General features: G+C 38.5%; 2 protein-coding genes across 2 annotated transcripts in view; one reads left to right on the top strand and one right to left on the bottom strand.

The window, feature by feature from the left end:
* The window catches only part of SLC38A6 (solute carrier family 38 member 6), a 66961-nt gene extending 57116 nt beyond the window's left edge, over window positions 1-9845 (bottom strand). Inside the window, exons 1-3 of the mRNA XM_068965318.1 lie at window positions 9733-9845; window positions 8288-8418; window positions 6407-6480 (exon numbers count right to left, since the gene is read on the bottom strand). Of these exons, the coding sequence (XP_068821419.1) occupies window positions 6407-6480; window positions 8288-8418; window positions 9733-9837 (310 nt within the window). The 5' untranslated portion in view covers window positions 9838-9845. The remainder of the gene's footprint in view (window positions 1-6406; window positions 6481-8287; window positions 8419-9732) is intronic.
* Window positions 9846-10075: 230 nt separating this feature from the next.
* On the top strand, window positions 10076-18289 carry TRMT5 (tRNA methyltransferase 5). The gene is made up of 5 exons (XM_068965892.1): window positions 10076-10097; window positions 11262-11914; window positions 14425-14549; window positions 16475-17129; window positions 17496-18289. Exons 1-5 carry the CDS (start codon window positions 10093-10095, stop codon window positions 17546-17548), a joined length of 1491 nt encoding a protein of 496 aa, XP_068821993.1. The 5' UTR covers window positions 10076-10092; the 3' UTR covers window positions 17549-18289.
* Window positions 18290-19927: the final 1638 nt, after the last annotated feature.

The raw sequence follows: 19927 nt of genomic DNA on the forward strand, positions 1-19927 counted from the left end.
TTTCTTATATTTTTTCTCCCATTTTTAAGCTCCTTTTCTTTTTATTTCCCCCCAGGAAATTTCCTTAACTCTTTTCAACCCAGCTACTAAATTAATTTTAAACTTCATTTCTAACATCTAGGATTCTTATACTCTTACTATACGTTTGAAATAATTTCTTGTTCTTATTTCAATGATGTAATATCTTCTTTTGGTTCTCTGAAGCTATTAAATATAGTTTTTAAAGTTTTCATCTGGTCTGTGAATTATCTCTGTTTCCTCTCTGCCTCTGAGTATTTTTCTTTTCTTAATTTTTTTAAAAACAGATTTTATTTTTACAGCAATTTTAGGTTCAGAGCAAAATTGAGCAAAAAGTATAGTTTTCACATTCTGTCCCCATACATGCACAGCCCCAGCCACCATCAAAATCCCTCCCAGAGGGGTGTACTTGTCATATCAGTGAATCTACACTGACACATCATCATCACCACAAATCCATAGATTAGAGTTCATCCTTGGTGCTGTACATTCTGTGGTTCTGATCAATGAATAACGACATGTATTTACCAGTATAGTATCATACAGAATAGTCTCACTGCCTTAAATTGCATCTCTGCTTCCATCTATTCATTCCTCCTTCCTTCTTAAGCCCTGGCAACTACTGATCTTCTCACTGTTTCCATAGTTTTGTCCTTCCTAGAATGTCATATAGTTGGAACCATACAGAATGCGGCCTTTTTACACTGGCTTTTTCAGTTAGCAAGATGCCTTTACAAGATTCCTCCATGTCTTTTCAAGGCTTGACAGTTCATTTCTCTGAAGTGCTGAAGTATATATATTCTATTAACTGAACGGACCACAGTTTAGCCATTCACTTACTGAAGGGCATCTTCGTTGCTTCTAAATTCTAACAATTATAAATAAAGCTGCTATAAACATCCATGCTCATAAATTTCCAACTCATGTAGGTAAATACTAATACAAATGTTGGATCAAGGGTTAGCCTCTATACCTTTTCATCATGGTCTTCACATTTGTTTTGTCAGTATTTTACTTTAACAATTATAGGACAGATACTTTCTCACATTTGGAAAATGCATTTGGAGTATGAGAAGAAGTGTCCAGAATAATTCTAAGGTCTTTGGCCTGAGCAACTAGAAGGAAGATTTATCATTTGCTTAGATAGGAAAACAGTGGGAAGTACAGACTGGCAGTGTAAAGAGGCAAATTTGAGATTAGCATATTAAATATCCAAGTGGCAATATCATGGAGGAAGTTGGATATGAGTCTGAAATTCAGGGGAAGAGATCCAGGCTAGGGGTATCAATTTTAGGGCTGTAATGAGCCCGAGAGTGTAAAAGAAAAGAGATCAGGGGAACAGTACCAGGGATATTCTAATGTTTAGAAGACAGTGAGATAAAAAGGATTTAGCAGAGGAAAAGCATATTCTGTGAAACAGGAAGGAAACCAGGAGAGTATGAATAAGCGTTTTACAGAGGAAGGTGTCACCAACTGTGTCCAGTGGTGCTGACTAGTCAACTAAGGTGAAGACAGAAGTGACCTCTGGATCAGCAATGTGGAAGATGCTGGTACAATAATTTCTGTGTAATAATGGGGAAAGGCTGACTGAAGAATGTTCGAGAGAGAATAAGAGGAAGGGGAAGTATAGATAACCATTTTGACAAGAGCTTTACTACGATGGTGTGCATGTGTGCTAAGCTGCTTTAGTTGTGTCTGAATCTTCATGGCCCTGTGGACTGGGGCCCTCCAGGCAAGAATACTGGAGTGGGTTGCCGTGAACTCTTCCAGGGGATCTTCCTGACCCAGGGATTAAACTTGAGTCTCTTGCACTGGCAGGCAGGTGCTTTACCACTAGCGCCACCTGATAGTCATCCCCTATGAAGGCAGGGGGCATAGTGAATGAATGCAGAGTCATTTTTTAAGTGGAAGAAATTATAGTCTATTTGTAAACTGATAGAAAGAAAGGTACAAAGATGATGAAAAAGAAGACGGAAGGGAGAAAGTGGCTGAAGACTGTAGGTGAGAGCAGACGGGGTCACAGCAGAAGTGGAGGGGCTAGCCTCAGACAGGAACACAGAGAGTTCATCCAAAGTCACAGAATATAAGGTACAGGTGAAGACAGGTGGGTGGAAATGGCAGTAAGAGCTTATAAAGTTCTTCTATGATTGTTTCTGTTTTCTCAGTGAAAAAGAAAGTGAGGATATCAGCTAAAAATGAAATCAAGGAGAATGTGTTGAAGGTCTGAGAGAAAGAAGAAATGAAAGCCATCTCCTCGGTAGCAGAGTAAGCAAGTGAATGAACTGAAGAAGTTGATAAGGATTAGATGATAGCATCACAGATCCACTATCTCATAGATCCACTAGACACTGAATTACAGTGACATTGATCTGCATGGCTTCATGTTCTTCTTCAGGAATAGTCAACTGCACAGGTGCATGTGCGAGGTAGGCTGTTACATTTAACTATGACTGGAGTTTTGCCAGGAAAGTAACATGGTGAAAGGGAGGAGCAAAGGTGTGACTGTAACAACAAGAAACTTCAACTGGATGCAGAGAGGAAATATGGACGAGAGTGAAGGAGAGAGCAAAAGGAGAAGATCGATGAACTTAAATCCAGGTGGGGGGCGAAGAAGTGCCAGAGTTGGAGTACTTGAGGGAATGAATTTTTAAAAAATTAAAAAGATGGTAGTTTTTGGAGGGTGGATTCTTGAAAATGAGATTTTGGAGGGGATGAAATTTTGGTAAATACAAGATCAATAGTATGACCAGGAAAATAAGTAGCTGAGGTAGGCAGAGAATATAATCATCAGAAGAGAAAAAGTTACGGAAATGCAAGTGTTAGATTATCTACATGGCTACTGAAATCATCCAGTACCCATCCAGATGGGGTGATACTGAAGAAACTGAAAGGAAAGCAGAAGCTAAAATAATGACAGAACATGGCTGAGGAGTCTGTATATGATATCCATAAGGTAGACTTTATGAGATTCAAAGCTGGGGTTTAGGGAGAGGAAGTAGAAATGAGATGTCAGTAGAACATCTATCCTATCTTCAGACCAGTATGAGGGACATGGAAGAGAAAAGAGAGGCCACTTAAGAGAACTGCAGGGAAAGCAGTGTTCAGAGAGAAGTTTTAGGTTCTCCTAGAGTAAGAAAGTAAGGAAATATTCAGAAGAGTTAAGGGGAACTATATTCAATATCCTGTGATAAACCATAATGGAATAGAATATGAAAAAATGCACATATTTGTATAACTGAATCACTCTGCTGTATAGCAGAAATTAACACAACATTGTAAATCACCTATACTTCAATAAAATTAAAAAAAGAAAATGACAGAACTATATTGGGTGAGTCTGGGAAATGAAGGATAACATAGGATTCTTGAACTGACTGACATAAACTGAGTGACATAAATTGACATAAATTAAGTGGTATAAGAATATTAATCCACATGATCTCAAGGCAAATAATGATGACAATGCAGTGAGTGGTAGGGAGCAAGGACTAGGAAGTAGGGACCTGACCAGATACAGGCTGAGTTCTAAGACTCTGATTCTCTTCTGTTGACACTGATGTGGAAACCAGAGGAGGGGAGCTCTTCATTTATTCCCAGAGCATAAACATTTCCCCAGAGAATCATAATGAGCCAACTGTTTCTGGGACAGCAGTACAGTATGTACAGCACCTTGGGGGAACTCCTTGGTGGTCCAGCGGTTAAGACTCTGCTACTGCAGGGAACATGGGTTCAATTTCTGGTTGGGGAACTAAGATCCCACATGCCATGCAGCCAAAATATATACATATATATAAATATACTTGGCAATCCTTATGGGTGCTGGCCCAATGAGAACTCATAATAATAAAAGCTACTAGCATTTTACCAAGGACTTGACATTTTGTGTATGTCATTATATTTCATTCTCACAATAACCCCAAGAGAAAAGTATTATCACTATCATTTTAGAATTGGCAAACTAAGGTTTTCTGGGTCAGGAAGATCCTCTGGAGAAGGGAATGGCTCCTCAGTCCAGTATTCTTGCCTGGAGAATTCCATGGACAAAGGAGCCTGGCGGGCTATAGTCCATGGGGATTCAGAGTTGGACATGACTGAAATGACCAAGGACAAACTAAGGCTAGAGAGATTAAGGTCTCTTATATGCCTCAGCCCTCAAGAAAAGTCCGGACAGATCCCAAATCCTATATAAAATCAAAAATAGCAGAATTTCATGAAAAGAAATCTTGTTCTTGGGAAGGAATGATGCTAAAGCTGAAACTCCAGTACTTTGGCCACCTCATTCGAAGAGTTGACTCATTGGAAAAGACTCTGATGCTGGGAAGGATTGGGGGCAGGAGGAGAAGGGGACGACAGAGGATGAGATGGCTGGATGGCATCACTGACTCGATGGTCGTGAGTCTGAGTGAACCACGGGAGTTGGTAATGGACAGGGAGGCCTGGCGTGCTGCAATTCATGGGGTTGCAAAGAGTCGGACATGACTGAGTGACTGAACTAAACTTTTATAAAGGTAGAATTTTTATTGTGCTCTAGGCAAATAATGAAGCTAATCTGCAAAGACTTGTGATAATTCTTTCTCTAACCAATGAATCCAGTCTGAATACTCTTTTATGACAGTCCAACAAACTAGAGAGAAATTGTGTATTATTCTCTAGCATATATGTAAAGCATATGCATATGCTATATATATATATATATATATATATATATATATGATCTGTTATTATTTTTAAAGCCTACCTCCACAGAGAACTTTACAGTAACTGAAGGAATTCAGTCAACAGCAGACAGGTGCAGCACTGTATATCAAGAATCATGAAGAAGTTAGTTCATGGACCAAGTAAGCTACAAAAAATCAAAGAAAAAGAAAAAAGAAAGAGAAACAGAGCTTTTCACTTTAGATGTCCCAAAGTTATAGAAAAGAACAACAGATGTCAGAATTTTAAAGTTAAATACATATGATTTGAAGGAAAGCAAAAAAAAAAAATAGCATTATCTGGAAATCTTCATAAATTGAATACTACTTCCAAATAATTTAAATTAATAAAGCAAAACACTTCAGGTAATGAAGACACAAGTGCCACATGATTGACTAACATATTAATCTTTTAGTAGAAACCATGATAAAATAACCTATGAAGATGTTAGATAAACTATCACAATTAAGTAAAAATAACTTTTTTAAACAAAGAAGCAAAATTTCAAAACATGCATTAAAATTCAGTCACGTTTCAGCAGGATTTATAAATATACTTCTTTAATGCTCTTACTCCTTAATTTGGGATGTTGTATGAACAACTTGTTATTTTGCGATTAATATTGCATCATTTCCTAGTATTTCTATCTGTCTGCACAGTCACCCAAGCCCCCTGCAAGCAAAGGAATGTATTTGTTGGTTGAGTGACCAAAAGCAATGACACAACTTACAGCTATGAACTATGGATCCTAAGTCAGTGTTGTGTAAGAGCCCCCTGGAGGACTTTTAAAAAGAGAGTCCTGAATCCTACCTCAGATTTTTGGAATTAGAATCCCTGAGGCTTAGAAACCTCTGTTTACAGAACAATCTGCAGATGCGTCTGATGCATAGACAGATTAAACAGATTAGAGCTGTGGATTTAGAACTCTGTTCTGAAGTCTTAAAATACTCAAGAAACACCTGTTTCAACCAGAACAATCCCATTTTTATCTATTTTATGTATCTGTTGTGTTTCTTAAAAACCTGAAAACAACAGGGCAAAGTGAACCCATCCATATGAGACTTAAACTCATGATTCTGGCATCATAACTGTCCTAATCCAAAGGGAGATCAGCCTAGGCAGATAGAAAGACCAGGATTGGTGGACACAGAGTATTTGTTAATGCCAAAAGAAAAACTTTAAGAAAGCAGTTCCATGATCCATACACTTACTCATTGCAACTTAAAAGAACTTATTCAATACATGTCTGAACTGCATAAGTGGAAAAAACTTATTTATATATACACATCTATATACGGGGGGCAGAGACAGCAGTAGTAGATCTGGGAAGGTGTTCTCCAGAAAGTGATCACCCTAGGAGAAAGATAATCAGCATGAACACCTGGGTACTGCTTCTCCCTGACACAAGGTCTGGATCCTTTAAATCTCTTTCAGGTGCTTTCCCTAACCTACTCTAACCTAGAAAACTATGTCACATCTTGTGGAGAAAGGCAGGGGAAGAATGCTGGTTTCCTCCTCCTCATCTGTCCTTGGATATTCCCCTGAAGGACTGGGTCCATATATTCTGACCTTCTGAAATTCTCCATTTCAACCACCCTACCTAATATTCCCACTGGAAATTAGATTTGAGACAGCCAACCTGGCTGACATGATCTCAATAGGCTATTTTATCAAATGCACACGTTTTACTTACCTGTCTGAATACACAAGCTAAGCAGGAGATGAACTGAGTAAGAAGCCAGGAGAGCGACTATCAGCAGCAAGAAACTAAAACATAAAAGAGTACATGGTCAAATTTGTCCCCTAAAAGTTTCCTTTTTATGGTATTTCATTGAAAAAACATTTTTTTTTTTCACATTCAAACGGTCACGTGTATGAGTGCTAAGTTGCTTCAGTCATGTTTGATTCTTTGTGACTCTATGGACTGTAGCCCTCAAGGCTCCTCTGTCTTCTCTCCAACTTAAGAGAAGTAAGTTTCAGTTGGGAAATCCCATTGTCTTTTTTCTTTACTCTATCCCTCCCCTTTTAACGATGCGTTGCTGTTGTTTAGTCATTTAAGTCGTGTCTAACTCTTGCAACCCTATGGAGTTTAGCCCTCCAGGCTCCTCTGTCCATGAGATTCTCCAGGCAAGAATACTGGAGTGGGTTGCCATTCCCTCTTCCAGGGGATCTTCCCAACCCAGGGATCGAATCCACGTCTCTTACATCCCCTGCATTGGCAGGTGAGTTCTTTACTGCTGAGCCATCTGGGAATCCCTCAATGATGACTGCCTCCCTATAATTTTGAATAAACACTGCATTTCAGCATCTATTAAACATACTCAACAAAGCAAACCAAAAAAATACAGTTAACACACTTTTAATGACATAATTTGAAAAATGTGTAATGTAATAATTGGGGTCCTCTTACCAAAAGTATGAAAAGAAACAGCATATATAATCCCTTACTTATTCTCAGGAAGATATTGGCAAGACAAGTTTCCAGAGGAGTGCTCCTGAAGTTGAAGACATTCTATCTTTGCAGTCCACTTAATACTTGTGAATAAGTAGCAAAATGGAGAGGTGAGAGTATACTTGTCAACTGGTGTCAGAGACCTCACAAAATAAGGTTGGCATCACCAGGTGGAAACTGTGATATGATTCAGCAAGCACCCAATCAGTGGTATATATCTGCATGTGAGATCCTGCAGTAAAAAATGTGATTTTTCAATTGGAACTAAGAAATAAGTCCTATGATTATGTCTTGCCTGAGGTGTCATACATAGCTTTTAAGTTTTAAAACTATGAAAGTTTGCAAATACATCCCGTAATAAAAGCAAGTTGGGTTACTTAAAAGTTGGTTAGCTAACCAAGAAATTCAAAGTAAAAGCAAAAATGATCCTACATGAGACTGTATTTTAAATTTCATAGAAAAAATAGGTCTGCTTGTACTGACAAAACAAACTTGTTCATTCATTCTATTAAGCATGATGCTCCATGCTAAGAATAAGATCTAGTCCTAAAGGATTTCAGAGTTCAGCAGGGAAAATAACTTGCAAACAGATAATTACACTATAATAAAAGAATGAATATAAAAGTACTATGGAAACACAGAAAAGACAGCAATGTCTTCTGTCTTGGGCAAACTGGCCTATGAGCTGAGTCTTAAAAGATGAAAAGGAATAAACACAGGGTACACGTAACTACTTAACAGGAGGAGAGAAACAGATGGAGAGAAATTAAGTATTATATGTATTATTTACAATCACAAAATCGCTATTTATAAATAATCTGCATAACTGATAAACTCTGATTTACTTTGGCTCACTGAACACAGCAAATAAGCCACTTGTTAAGGTTATTAAGGAATGTGGATCAAGTTTCTCTTTTTTTAAAAATTAGCCACACTTTGGATAAAAAAAAAACAAATTATATAGCATCCTTCCAAGCTACAGACTAGCAACAATATAAGAATAAGAACCCCAGAAATAACTAGAAGTTGTACAATACCAAGTTCTACAGCCTATCTCTTTGCTTCTCAATGTACTATCAAAATGAAAAAAAAAAAAAAAAGTAAAATAAGAAAAAAACTCACCTAAATCCAAGGATACCAGTATGAGCCATAACATAAGCTAAGCCAAGGATGCCACTTCCCATGATGGCATTCATCAAATTAAATACTGAGAAACCAAATGAAGCACCTCGGGATCTCTGTGTGTGAACTTCCTGTAAGCACACGAATTAATAGCGTTAAGTGTTTGAATGGTGCAGTCCAACTTTGGTCAAGAAATGACTGACAGGTTATGGAGAGTCTCCTAAAACCACAGACATACTGTTACACACTAGTTGCTCAACAAGCAACCAGGACTTCGTTTCCTTTCCTTTCCTTCTCACTTCCCACTAGTGCAACTCCAGGAATCCAGTTTCCTAGGAAAACCATCTCTACTTGCGCAGAGACCCAGTAGGCTTCAGGAAGAAGGCATGACTAACCCTGTGACTGTAAAAGACAGGGTAAAATGGGGGTGGGGACAGGGAGCAGGCAGATGGCCTCAAGCTCACGTGATAACTGAAGAATCCCTGAGTCAGCTTGAGGTTGCTGTAGACAACTGTTGCTCCCCAATTACTAGGACTGCAAAACTAATCTCTATTTATACACTTAATGAATTAAGTCTGCCCAACTGAAAGGATGGGCAGGAATGCCATGCAATGACGATATTGTAAATAGAAGCAATTCACGTTGCTCTAGCGAGGATACGCCTTGAAAACACTCTCCCCTAAAATAGCATTTGGGAATAAAGTCCTAGAAACTGTTACTGCACTGGGACTTGAGTTAAAGAGCCGAAGTGCCCACTGCACAGGTTTCAGGGTCAGGGAAGTGCTATATACTTATTACCAGGCCTCTTACGCTCCTTCACGGTTAAGTATCTCTGTATTAAGATGTTTGAAGTGAAGTGAAGTGAATTGAAGTCGCTCAGTCGTATCCGACTCTTTGCTACCCCATGGACTGTAGCCTACCAGGCTCCTCTGTCCATGGGATTTTCCAGGCAATAGTCCTGGAGTGGACTGCCATTTCCTTCTCCAGGGGATCTTCCCTACCCAGGGATCGAACCCAGGTGTCCTGCATTGTAGACAGACGCTTAACTGTCTGAGATGTTTACAGGTCCCCAATGACTAAGCTGAGAAAAGCAAAATCTTGTGACTCTTGCAAAAAGCTCACAAGCCTGGTGGAAAAAACGAGAAGCCGACAAGGTTACCGAGAGCAGTGAGTTACATAACCGTGGGGCTGCTCCCCTAGTGGGGTCCCCTGCCTCCACCTGCTGCTGCCTCTCTTCCACCTGAGTCTGCAGCTTCAGCTTTTCTTTCTAGAACAGGTTAGGCTCCTATCTCATTGATGAACTCCGCCAGATCTCCTCGAAATCTCGGCTGCTGCCTTTGGGGCCCAGGTCCTAAGCTTCTCCCCTCTCCCCTTGCCATCCCCTTTCTTTTCCCGGTCTTATTTGGCAGTCACTTCAGAACGGGGAGCCAGCGGAGCAAACTTACGTTGCTAAGCAACGGGCTAGACTCTTCCGCCTCCGCCTCTTCAGGCTCTTGGGTAGAGACAAACCAGCCGGGCTCGGCGTTGATGACCCCTGCTGGGACCTCCATGCTGCTCGCTGGTCGACTACCCAGTCCATCCACTAGCTGCTACCCCTGCCCTCCCGCCTGTCGTCGCGCTGGAGGCGGGCCTACGTTCCCGGCCCTTCCGGGTTCCCGTACCTCACCAGGGCCGGGACGAAAGGAGGGATCGACGTGATGTGGTGACGCTCGCCTCACGGCGGCGAACCTTGATGGTGTCATCGAGGGCCCGCCCACGAGGGCCCGCCCACCCGCCGAAGACACGTTTCCGAGCTGTACCAGAGCATGAGGTGAGGGTCTGGTCTTGGAGCCAGCTACGGGGCGACGCCAGGAAATGGGATGGTGACGTTGGTGAAGTGGCGGCCGTGGTGCCCTTGAGAGAGAGTTCGAAGGGGCTGAGGGTCCGGTGGCAGAACCGGTCGGCTCGGCGGCTCTCCGCCTCGCGCTGTCTGGGCGCTAAAACGGCAGGAAGGCGCCCAGCGCCCGGTGCACAGCCTAGGCCTGAGTACGGGGAAGTGAGGGGTGTTTCATCTCTTCAGAACTTTCCGATAGAACCTTTAGCCACATCTTACTTGTGGAAAGCAGAGATTCACTTAAAGTAATTTACCCAAGATCACACATCTGGTTAACTGCTAAACCCAGTTTGAACCCTGTCAACTTTTTGACAGTTGCTTTACAGGGTTCCTAGGCAGGGCCCTTCCTTAAAGTTCCCTCTTCGTATTCCGGAAGGCAAAATGAAAAACTGATACTAATGGGATGTGCATGTAACACTCAGCAGTTCCCATCCTAGAAATACTGAAACCTCTACTTATAGGTAGGACTTGTGGCAGTAAAACATCAAAGACAACATTGAAATAGATTAAGAACGCAGGCCCTGGATTTTAGTCCTTGCTCAACGATTTACAGCAACAAGATTTTGGGTCAATTAACCTATTTCTGAGCTTTAGTTTACACCTTTGCAGAAATGAGAATGCAACACCACACATCTCCCAAGATTGTTACTGTGAGTAAAGCGTTCAGCACAATATCCGACCCAATTAGCTTCCATAAGAATATCCTTTTAAATATTGACATTGGTAAAATTATCAATATAGTGACCATTTCGCTTAGAGATGATCCTTTAACTTAAATTTCGGCCTTCCAGTCCCAAAATGTTCTGTAGAAAATTGTGGGTGGGGAGGTTTGTTGACTATAGCGAGAGTGATGGATCACTAAACCCTAGTCCAGGCCGCAGGGGGGCTGGAAGTATACAGATTTATTATTTACTACTAATAAAAGTCATCCTATCCTGGAGAAGTTATTAATATTACACTTCTCACATACCACTAAAAGTTTTCATCTTTGGCATTTAGCAGGTTATTTGAAACAATTAAAATTTTTATTAAGACTTGTGAACATGTTAAGCTAGTTTGTAGCTTTATGGTAGTTGTTTTAATTGAATGCTTTATTTTTAGCTTATTGAGACAATTTGGATTCTCAAGAAGACTTCTCAAAGTGGCAAGCTGTAGAATAACTGAGTCAGCATCACTGGTTCTACTACCTTGGGCATCGTTGATACAGAAGCTTAGCAGAGTACCTGTTATTTTCTTGCTGGATCAAAGAAAAAGACTCTCAACCATGCCTGAAATAGAAACAAATCACAGAGACTCTGAATTGTTTTCCCCACCCTCCGATGTCCGAGGAATGACAGAACTTGATAGAACAGCTTTTAAAAAGACAGTCACCATCCCAGTGCTTAAAGTGAGGAAAGAGGTAGTCAATAAACTGATGCGATCCCTTAAAAGAGCAGCACTGCAGCGCCCAGGCATAAAACGTGTGATTGAAGATCCAGAAGATGAAGAAGGTAGACTAATTATGTTGGATCCCTATAAAATGTTTACCATTGATTCCTTTGAGAAAGAAGAACTCAGTATTTTAAAGCAGCTGAATGTCAGTCCACAAATATCGAAATATAATTTGGACCTAACTTATGAAAACTTTAAGTCAGAAGAAATCTTGAGAGCTGTGCTTCCTGAAGGTCAAGATGTGACCTCAGGGTTTAGCAGAGTTGGACACATTGCTCACTTGAACCTTCGAGATCATCAACTACCTTACAAGCATTTAATTGGTAGGTGTGTCTTAGTAATAGTCACATATTAGAAACCAATTAGCAAGTTCTAATTTTAGTTTTAAAAAAAAGTAAATGCCTATTATAGAAATAAGACATTTTATCATTTTAATTTTAAGCAGGATCTTGAGCTAATACTCTTTGAGGGCCACTTTGGAATAGCCTTCCCAGAGTCATTTGTTGTTGCTGTTTAGTTGCTAAGTCGTGTTTGACTCTTAAGAGATACCATCGACTCTAGCCCACCAGGCTCCCCAGTCCATGGGATTTCCCAGGCAAAAGTACTGGAATGGATTGCCATTTCCTTCTCCAGGGGATCTTCCTGACCCAGGGATCGATCCCACATTTCCTACATTGGCAGGTGAACTCTTTACCACTGAGCCATCAGCGAAGCCCTCCCAGAGTCAAGCAAGCTCTAAATATCAGTTCAAGCTTTTGTGTTTACAATACATAAGCATTAACTTCAATCACTTGCTTTGGCACAATTCTTTGGCAACTTATCATTTTGGTATCCAGAACTTATTAGTCCTTCAGGACTATGTTGAATGCTAGGTTTCATAAGTTTGAGTGTTTCATAGTCAAAAGGGCAAGACCGTGTTTACTCATGCTTTCATCAGTTCAGTTAATTGAGCCTCTTCTATATCATAGGCACCATACTTTGTTTTTTAGTACTCCTAGCTTTTTAGAAACAACTCTGTAGCCCAGAGCTAAAGCATGGGTCTTTTATTCTTTGGACTAAGAAAGAAGTAGAAGACTAATCAAAATTGCTCTTGTCCTTATATAAATATTTAATGTCCATGCATTCTCCTGATTAATATTTTTAATACAGAGTAATTGTCAGAACTTCTGGGAATTATTTTCAGCTTTAAAATGTAGTGCTCAGTGTTTTGCATGGGTAGAATTTCAGAGATATGCTGTTATGAGTTTACTTTGTTTTTATTGATGAAAGGGACTAATAATGAATAATGATAACATAATAAATACTTAAGCAGAGCCTTATAATTATGATCTGGTACAAATGTCAAGTCTAGGCTTTCCGTTGAATCACTGCCTGTCCAAACTCAACATTCTTTTAGCACTCTTATTTTATAAACTCGCTCTCATAAAAGGACACTCACAGATTGAAAATGAAACATCTTCATACAGAAGTCATTTTAAAGCTTTTACTATAGACCTTTAGAATGTTTTTTTAATTCTTCATTTCAAACTAACTTCTGTACCTTAAAAATTGAGTTCTGATACCTGAAGCAGAACAAGATAAAACAATGATTGACGATAGTTTGACATTATCATATTCAAAATCAGGTATCTAATTATCAGAGAGAAACTAGACAAATTCCAGTTGGTATTTAAGCGTATTTGTATAAAAAGTCCAGTTCAGTCGCTCAGTCATGTCCAACTCTTTGCAACCCCATGGACTGCAGCATGCCAGGCTTCTGTGTCCATCACCAACTCCTGGAGCTTGCTCAAATTCATTTTCATTGAGTCAGTGATGCCATCCAACCATCTCACCCTCTGTCGTCCTCTGTTGTATCTGTATTATGGAGTACTTTATACTTACTTACAAATCAACTTATCTTTCTTTATACAATGAGATAGCATATAGATTCTTGTAATTTTTTTAAAGTGCTGACAAAAATGCAGACTTTGATTATACGGCATCAATATACCATTGCCAGTGTCTTTTAAACCTTTGTAGCTTTTTGTGCTCTGGAAAATATTTGACATAAAGAACAATTTAAATAAACATTTTATTTAGAGAAAAGTAAAGAATCTATGTTTCTTTTATTTGAAAACATTATTTTGCTGGTATACATTTCCAAAGTGGAAGTATCTATTTTAAATACATAATAAAGCAAACATTTGGTTTGAGGCCAGTGGGGACAGGCTAATGTTTTCTGAGACCATTTGTTTCCATAGTCCTTAATATCTCTTCAATTTTTTAACCAGTTCCCTGGGTCTACCTGTTTGCTTACTGTTGCACTGATACATTTGAGAAGACTAAGTAAAAGACATGGAAAAATATTAGGCAGAACAAGCTCTTCAAAATTTTTTCTTTATAAATGTACCCACACATTTTTTGTGTGTTTGCATAGGGGCTGTCAGACATTAACTTTGGTAATCCGTTGAATTTTTAGAACTGCATTCCTCTATGCACGCCAGCTTCCCAGGTGGTGCTAGTGGTAAAGAACCCATCTGTCAGCGCAGAAGACATAAGAGACCTGGGTTCTATCCCTGGGTTGGAAAAGATCCCCTGGAGGAGGGCATGGCAACCCACTCCAATATTCTTGCCTGGAGAATCCCATGGACAGAGGAGCCTGGTGGGCTACATTCCATACAGTTGCCAAGAGTCGGACACAACTGAAGCCACTTAGAATGCATGCACACATAGTAGATGCAATTTTTGGCTATAAACCAGAAGAAAATATAGTTCACATCCATTTCATATTTGCAATTTTAGCTTTTATTTTGCAACCAGAAGGCAGTGTTTATCATGATTTCTGTGCTTTTAGGCCAAGTTATGATTGACAAAAATCCAGGAATCACCTCAGCAGTAAATAAAATCAATAATATTGATAATACCTACCGAAATTTTGAAATGGAAGTACTATCTGGAGAGGAGAATATGATGACCAAGGTATGGAATATTTTATTGTCTCCTAATACAGTGTATATCAAGATTAACTTTTGAAATCAGGATAACAGATTAAAAAAATACAATACCCAGTATTGATGAGTATGTGAGACTGTAAGCATTTACATATACTATTGATGGGAGAGTGAAGTCAGGAAGAGTGTATGGTAATATATTGCAATTTTGAATAGATACATCCTTTGACCTAGCACTCCATTTATAGGAAGTTATCTCAAGAATATAACTGGACAAAACTGTAATGATGTACCCAACCAGGGATTGAACCCGTGTCTCCCGTGCAGTGGAAATATGGAATTTTAACCACTAGACTCCTACATCATTTTTATAATAATAAATAAATATGATGGGATGAAAATCTAAATATCATCAGTAGATAACTGATTAAATTTTAGGATAATAATACAATGGAATACTCCATCACTGAAGATTATTTAGCTCCATCAGTTCAGTTCAGTTGCTCAGTCGTGTCCGACTCTTTGTGACCCCACGAACTGCAGTACACCAGGCTTCCCTGTCCATCACAAACTCCTGGAGCTTACTCAAACTCATGTCCATTGAGTTGGTGATGCCATCCAACCATCTCATCCTCTGTTGTCCCTTTCTCCTACTGCCTTCAATCATTTCCAGCATCAGGGTCTTTTCAAATGAGTCAGTTCTTCGCATGTGGCTCTAGGTGAGTGATCACACCATCATGGTTATCTGGGTCATGAAGATCTTTTTTGTATAGTTGTTCTGTGTATTCTTGCCACCTCTTCTTAATATCTTCTGCTTCTGTTAGGTCCATACCACTTCTGTCCTTTATTGAGCCCGTCTTTGCATGAAATGTTTCCTTGGTATCTCTAATTTTCTTGAAGAGATCTCTAGTCTTTCCCATTCTATTATTTTCCTCTATTTCTTTGCATTGATCACTGAGGAAGGCTTTCTTATCTCTCCTTGCTATTCTTTGGAACTCTGCATTCAAATGGGTATATCTTTCCCATATTAAGTTTCAGACTCTTGAAACTTAATAATATGATCAGAGGATTTGATGTGGTCAGGAGGAAAAAATATGTACAAATTTGGAATTATGGTCCATGAAGAGAAAATATAGATGTCTCTATTAGATTTATAGAACTTAGGAACTTTATAGCCTTTGATTCTTCATCTGTTAAAATAAGGGGCTCAAGATGATAGGTGAGGTTACCTTTCACAACTGTAGTTTTGTTTTCTATTTTCTATCATGTTTATGATAGTCCCCAAAGAAATGCTATTAAGTTTTAATTTTGTTCAAGACTTAGCTTCACTGTAGTTTATCCATGAACACTCAGATTTGGGAAAGGCAAAAACAGGGGAATGATTTATTCTATACACTGGCTCTAATATAGACATGAAACCTGCAAAGTCCAAGTAACTGTCTAAAAACATAACGAAGTACCTTGAAATTCACTGACACATGATGCATCTATCTTGCCAAACTGAAAACTAAGGAAGGAAAGCATGTTTGCTGTGTGGAAGAGCTGTCTGCAATTTAGCTACCCACCATGAAGACAGATGTAGTGTGTTGTTTCACCCTAAAGGCTTTTTCCTATCAGGTGACAGGAGATCATATAATTAAGCCAGTCAATTGGCCTATCTGAAAAATTCCTAGTGTGATCGGGGAGCCACTTTATGATCCTTTAGGATGAGATGGAGAGCTGTTTGGTTTTAAAGAGATGACTTCTCTCATGAAAACATCTAATGCAGGATAGTAACTACCCTCAAGTTTAGCATAACACCAGATTTCTAACCTAAATGCCTTTAAACTCACTGTAATTTGCTCTTAATAGTAGTAAATTTGTAGTAGTAAATGTGTGTATGTGTGAATGCATCTGTCAGTGGCTGGAATTTAAGACTAAGCAGTTTAACCAAAACTATAATACTTTTTTCAGGTTCGAGAAAACAATTACACCTATGAATTTGATTTTTCAAAAGTCTATTGGAATCCTCGTCTCTCCACAGAACACAGCCGTATCACAGAACTTCTCAAACCTGGGGATGTCCTATTTGATGTTTTTGCTGGGGTTGGGCCCTTTGCCATTCCAGCAGCAAAGAAAAACTGCACTGTGTTTGCTAATGATCTCAATCCTGAATCCCATAAATGGCTACTGCACAACTGTAAATTAAATAAAGTGGACCAAAAAGTAAAAGTCTTTAACTTGGATGGGAAAGACTTCCTGCAAGGACCAGTCAGAGAAGAGTTAATGCAGCAGCTGGGACCACTGTCAAAAGAAAGAAAACACTCTGTGCACATCGTCATGAATTTGCCAGCAAAGGCTATTGAGTTTCTCAGCGCTTTCAAAGCACTCTTAGATGGACAGCCATGTGGCATTGAACTCCTTCCCATTGTGCACTGTTACAGCTTTTCCAAAGATGCTAATCCAGCTAAGGATGTTCAGCAACAAGCTGGAACTGTGTTAGGCATCTCCTTGGAGGCATGTAGTTCAGTTCACCTAGTAAGAAATGTGGCCCCTAACAAGGAAATGTTATGCATCACTTTTCAGATTCCTGCTGCTATACTTTACAAGAACCAGACCGTAAATCGAGGTAAGTGATTTCTGGGAAATTAAATGTAAGCTGTAATACTTTTAACATAACTTTCTTGGGCAACTTATATATTTTATATTCTTTTTTAAACTTTGAAATAAATTAATTCTAGTTAGATATTTCAGTTCAAGACCCCTTGCCATTCAACTGTGACTAATTTCTCAAAATTTTACAGATTTTATTATGACACACTGTTCATTCTAGTAGGCAGCTATTTCATTAAAATAAATCCACAGGAATGTTACTATTTCATGCATAAGTTGACTATATTAAAAATGTTTAAAATGCCTATATTATTTGCTTTTTAAAAGTTATTTTTAAGTGTTAAGTATCTTACATAATATAGGTTTTCTGGATTTGTTACAGACAATCATGAAGATCCACCTCTTAAGCGCCAGAGGACAGATAAAGACTTTTAAGAAGAAAATACACAAATTGCTTCAGTCACTTAATTGGAAATATTTTCTCCCTCTCCCCACTAGACCTTTGTGATAGTGAACTATCATTTGTATGATTTCTAATATTTTAGCATTCAGTTACTTTAGTATTGAATCCTTTTATTTTACCCTTGAGGCTTCCCTGGTGGCTCAGATGGTAAAGAATCTGCCTGCAATGCAGGAGACCTAGGTTTGATCCCTGCATCTGGAAGATCCCCTGGAGAAGGGAATGGCAACCCACTCCAGTATTCTTGCCTGGAGAATCCCATGGGCAGAGGTGCCTGGTGGGCTGTAGTCCATGGGTTTGCAAAGAGTCAGACATGACTGAGCGACTAACACAGTCCTATAAATTGGGAATTATCAAATTTAAATTTGAATAAGCCTACTAAATATATTTTGTTTTATAATTTTATCATCATATATATCTAATATTTTATTAGATAAATATGTTTAAATATTGTCTTGGGAAAATAGTTTTTGAAGGTATGATAACTGCATGCTAACTAGGAAAGCACTAATCATTTTACAGTTATCCTTAGTTGAAGAGCGTAGCTAAGTTATATGTAAGTACTCCTATACTATTACTGTTAATATAGAAGTATTAATAATAACAAATGAGATTATTTAGATTAGAGACAGGCAAACTATGTCCAGCAGGCCAAATCCAGTCCACCACCTGTTGTATGGCAAGTAAGCTGAGAATGGTTTTTACACTTTCAAATGATTGGGAAAAAAATATGTGTGACATGAAAATTATACGAAATTTGAATTTCAGTGTCCATAAATAAAGTTTTATTGGAACTTATTTTTTATGCTCATTTGTTTACATACTGGCAATGGCTGCCCTCATTGTATAACATCAGAGCTGAGTAGTCAGCTGCAACACAGACAGGATATGATTTTCATCACTTCACATTGCTGCTCAGCACACTACGAATCAGTGACATGGTTATAATGCAACAGCATTTTTTGTGCCACATATATTGCTAAGCTATAACATTTTATTTTACTATTATGAGTGTATATCCATCATTCCAAAACAACAAAAGTGGACATCCATGTTGAGCTTTTAAAGTATGGTAGAGTATGAACATTTTTGATACTGAATTAGATGATAAAGCATCCATAACTGAGCTAAAGTAAAATATACTTTGACATTTCCAAAGAACTACTCATCATCAGTATTTCCAAGTCACAGGCAAGCAACTGTCAGAAAAATTACATATTTAAACTGGACATTTACAGTAGAATTTCCTTATAAAAAATGAAAGTGGGGCTACAACCAAAATAAGTCTCCAAGTGAGTTTTATAAGTCAAGAAAAGAAAATTGTTTACTGATGGAGAGTTAATTGTGTTTGTTTGAAAGCAGCAGTCTTAAGAAATGTGTCCAGAGAAAGCAAGTTTTGTTTAGGACTGTTAGCCTTTTGGCAAGGACAGTTGCCCAAAGAGTTGTGAACACTGGGAGTACCATCAATAGTCAAAACGGTAAATGAGTCCAAGTAGTTGTTTACTCTTGATGAGTTGATAGATGTTTCTAATACAGCTCAGTTCTCGCTTATTTGCAATGTCAATTCTGAGTTTGAAGTTACTGAAGAATTAGCCTCTATGAATACTCTGCATGGAACTATTGGTGAATATGTTCAAAAAAGTTGAGGAAACGAATTCAGTAAAACCTGAAGCAGAATCTGATCTGTTATAACTAATGATGGTAAAAGAAAGTGTGAGGTTAAAAAAAATATCTAGTGGAGAAACTTAAAAGCTTATGAAAATGTAAGGTGTTTAAAACCTATAGTTATTCACTATATTATTCACCAGCAAGTATCTTGCAGCAATATTTGAATCTATCATTTGTTAATGAACCAGTAATATCAATGATAAACTTCATTTGCTTTCATGGACTTTAATCATCCTCAAAGTCCTTCAATTTTGTCTGAAATTGAAGCCAAATTTCCTGACACTCTTAACCTAAGTTTGATTTGCTTAGCAACTGTAAAGTCTGACTGCAATTTTTTTGGTTCATGGCCAAGACTGAAATTTTTCTTAAGAACCAACCTTAAACACTTCTAAAATACTGAATGTCTTAGAAAGTTAGTTGCTAAAGGCTTGATAGTATTTCTCATATATATCAACCACAACTACAGGACAAAAGTAACAAATGTGAAACATACTGCAATAGTATGAAATGACTACATTTCTCATCTATCAAAAATTAAGGAACAAGGTTTCCATTCTCACACATATTAGTGGATATATTTTTCTGAGTTTAGCATTTTTGGAAACTTGGTGCAAATGTAAAGAAATTTCCATGTTTCAGAACCCATTTAACTACAACTGAACTTCTTCAACTGGAAGTGATAAATG

The sequence above is a fragment of the Capricornis sumatraensis genome, chromosome 2, assembly GCF_032405125.1.
Source record: "Capricornis sumatraensis isolate serow.1 chromosome 2, serow.2, whole genome shotgun sequence".
In the NCBI taxonomy this organism is placed as follows: Eukaryota; Metazoa; Chordata; class Mammalia; order Artiodactyla; family Bovidae; genus Capricornis; species Capricornis sumatraensis.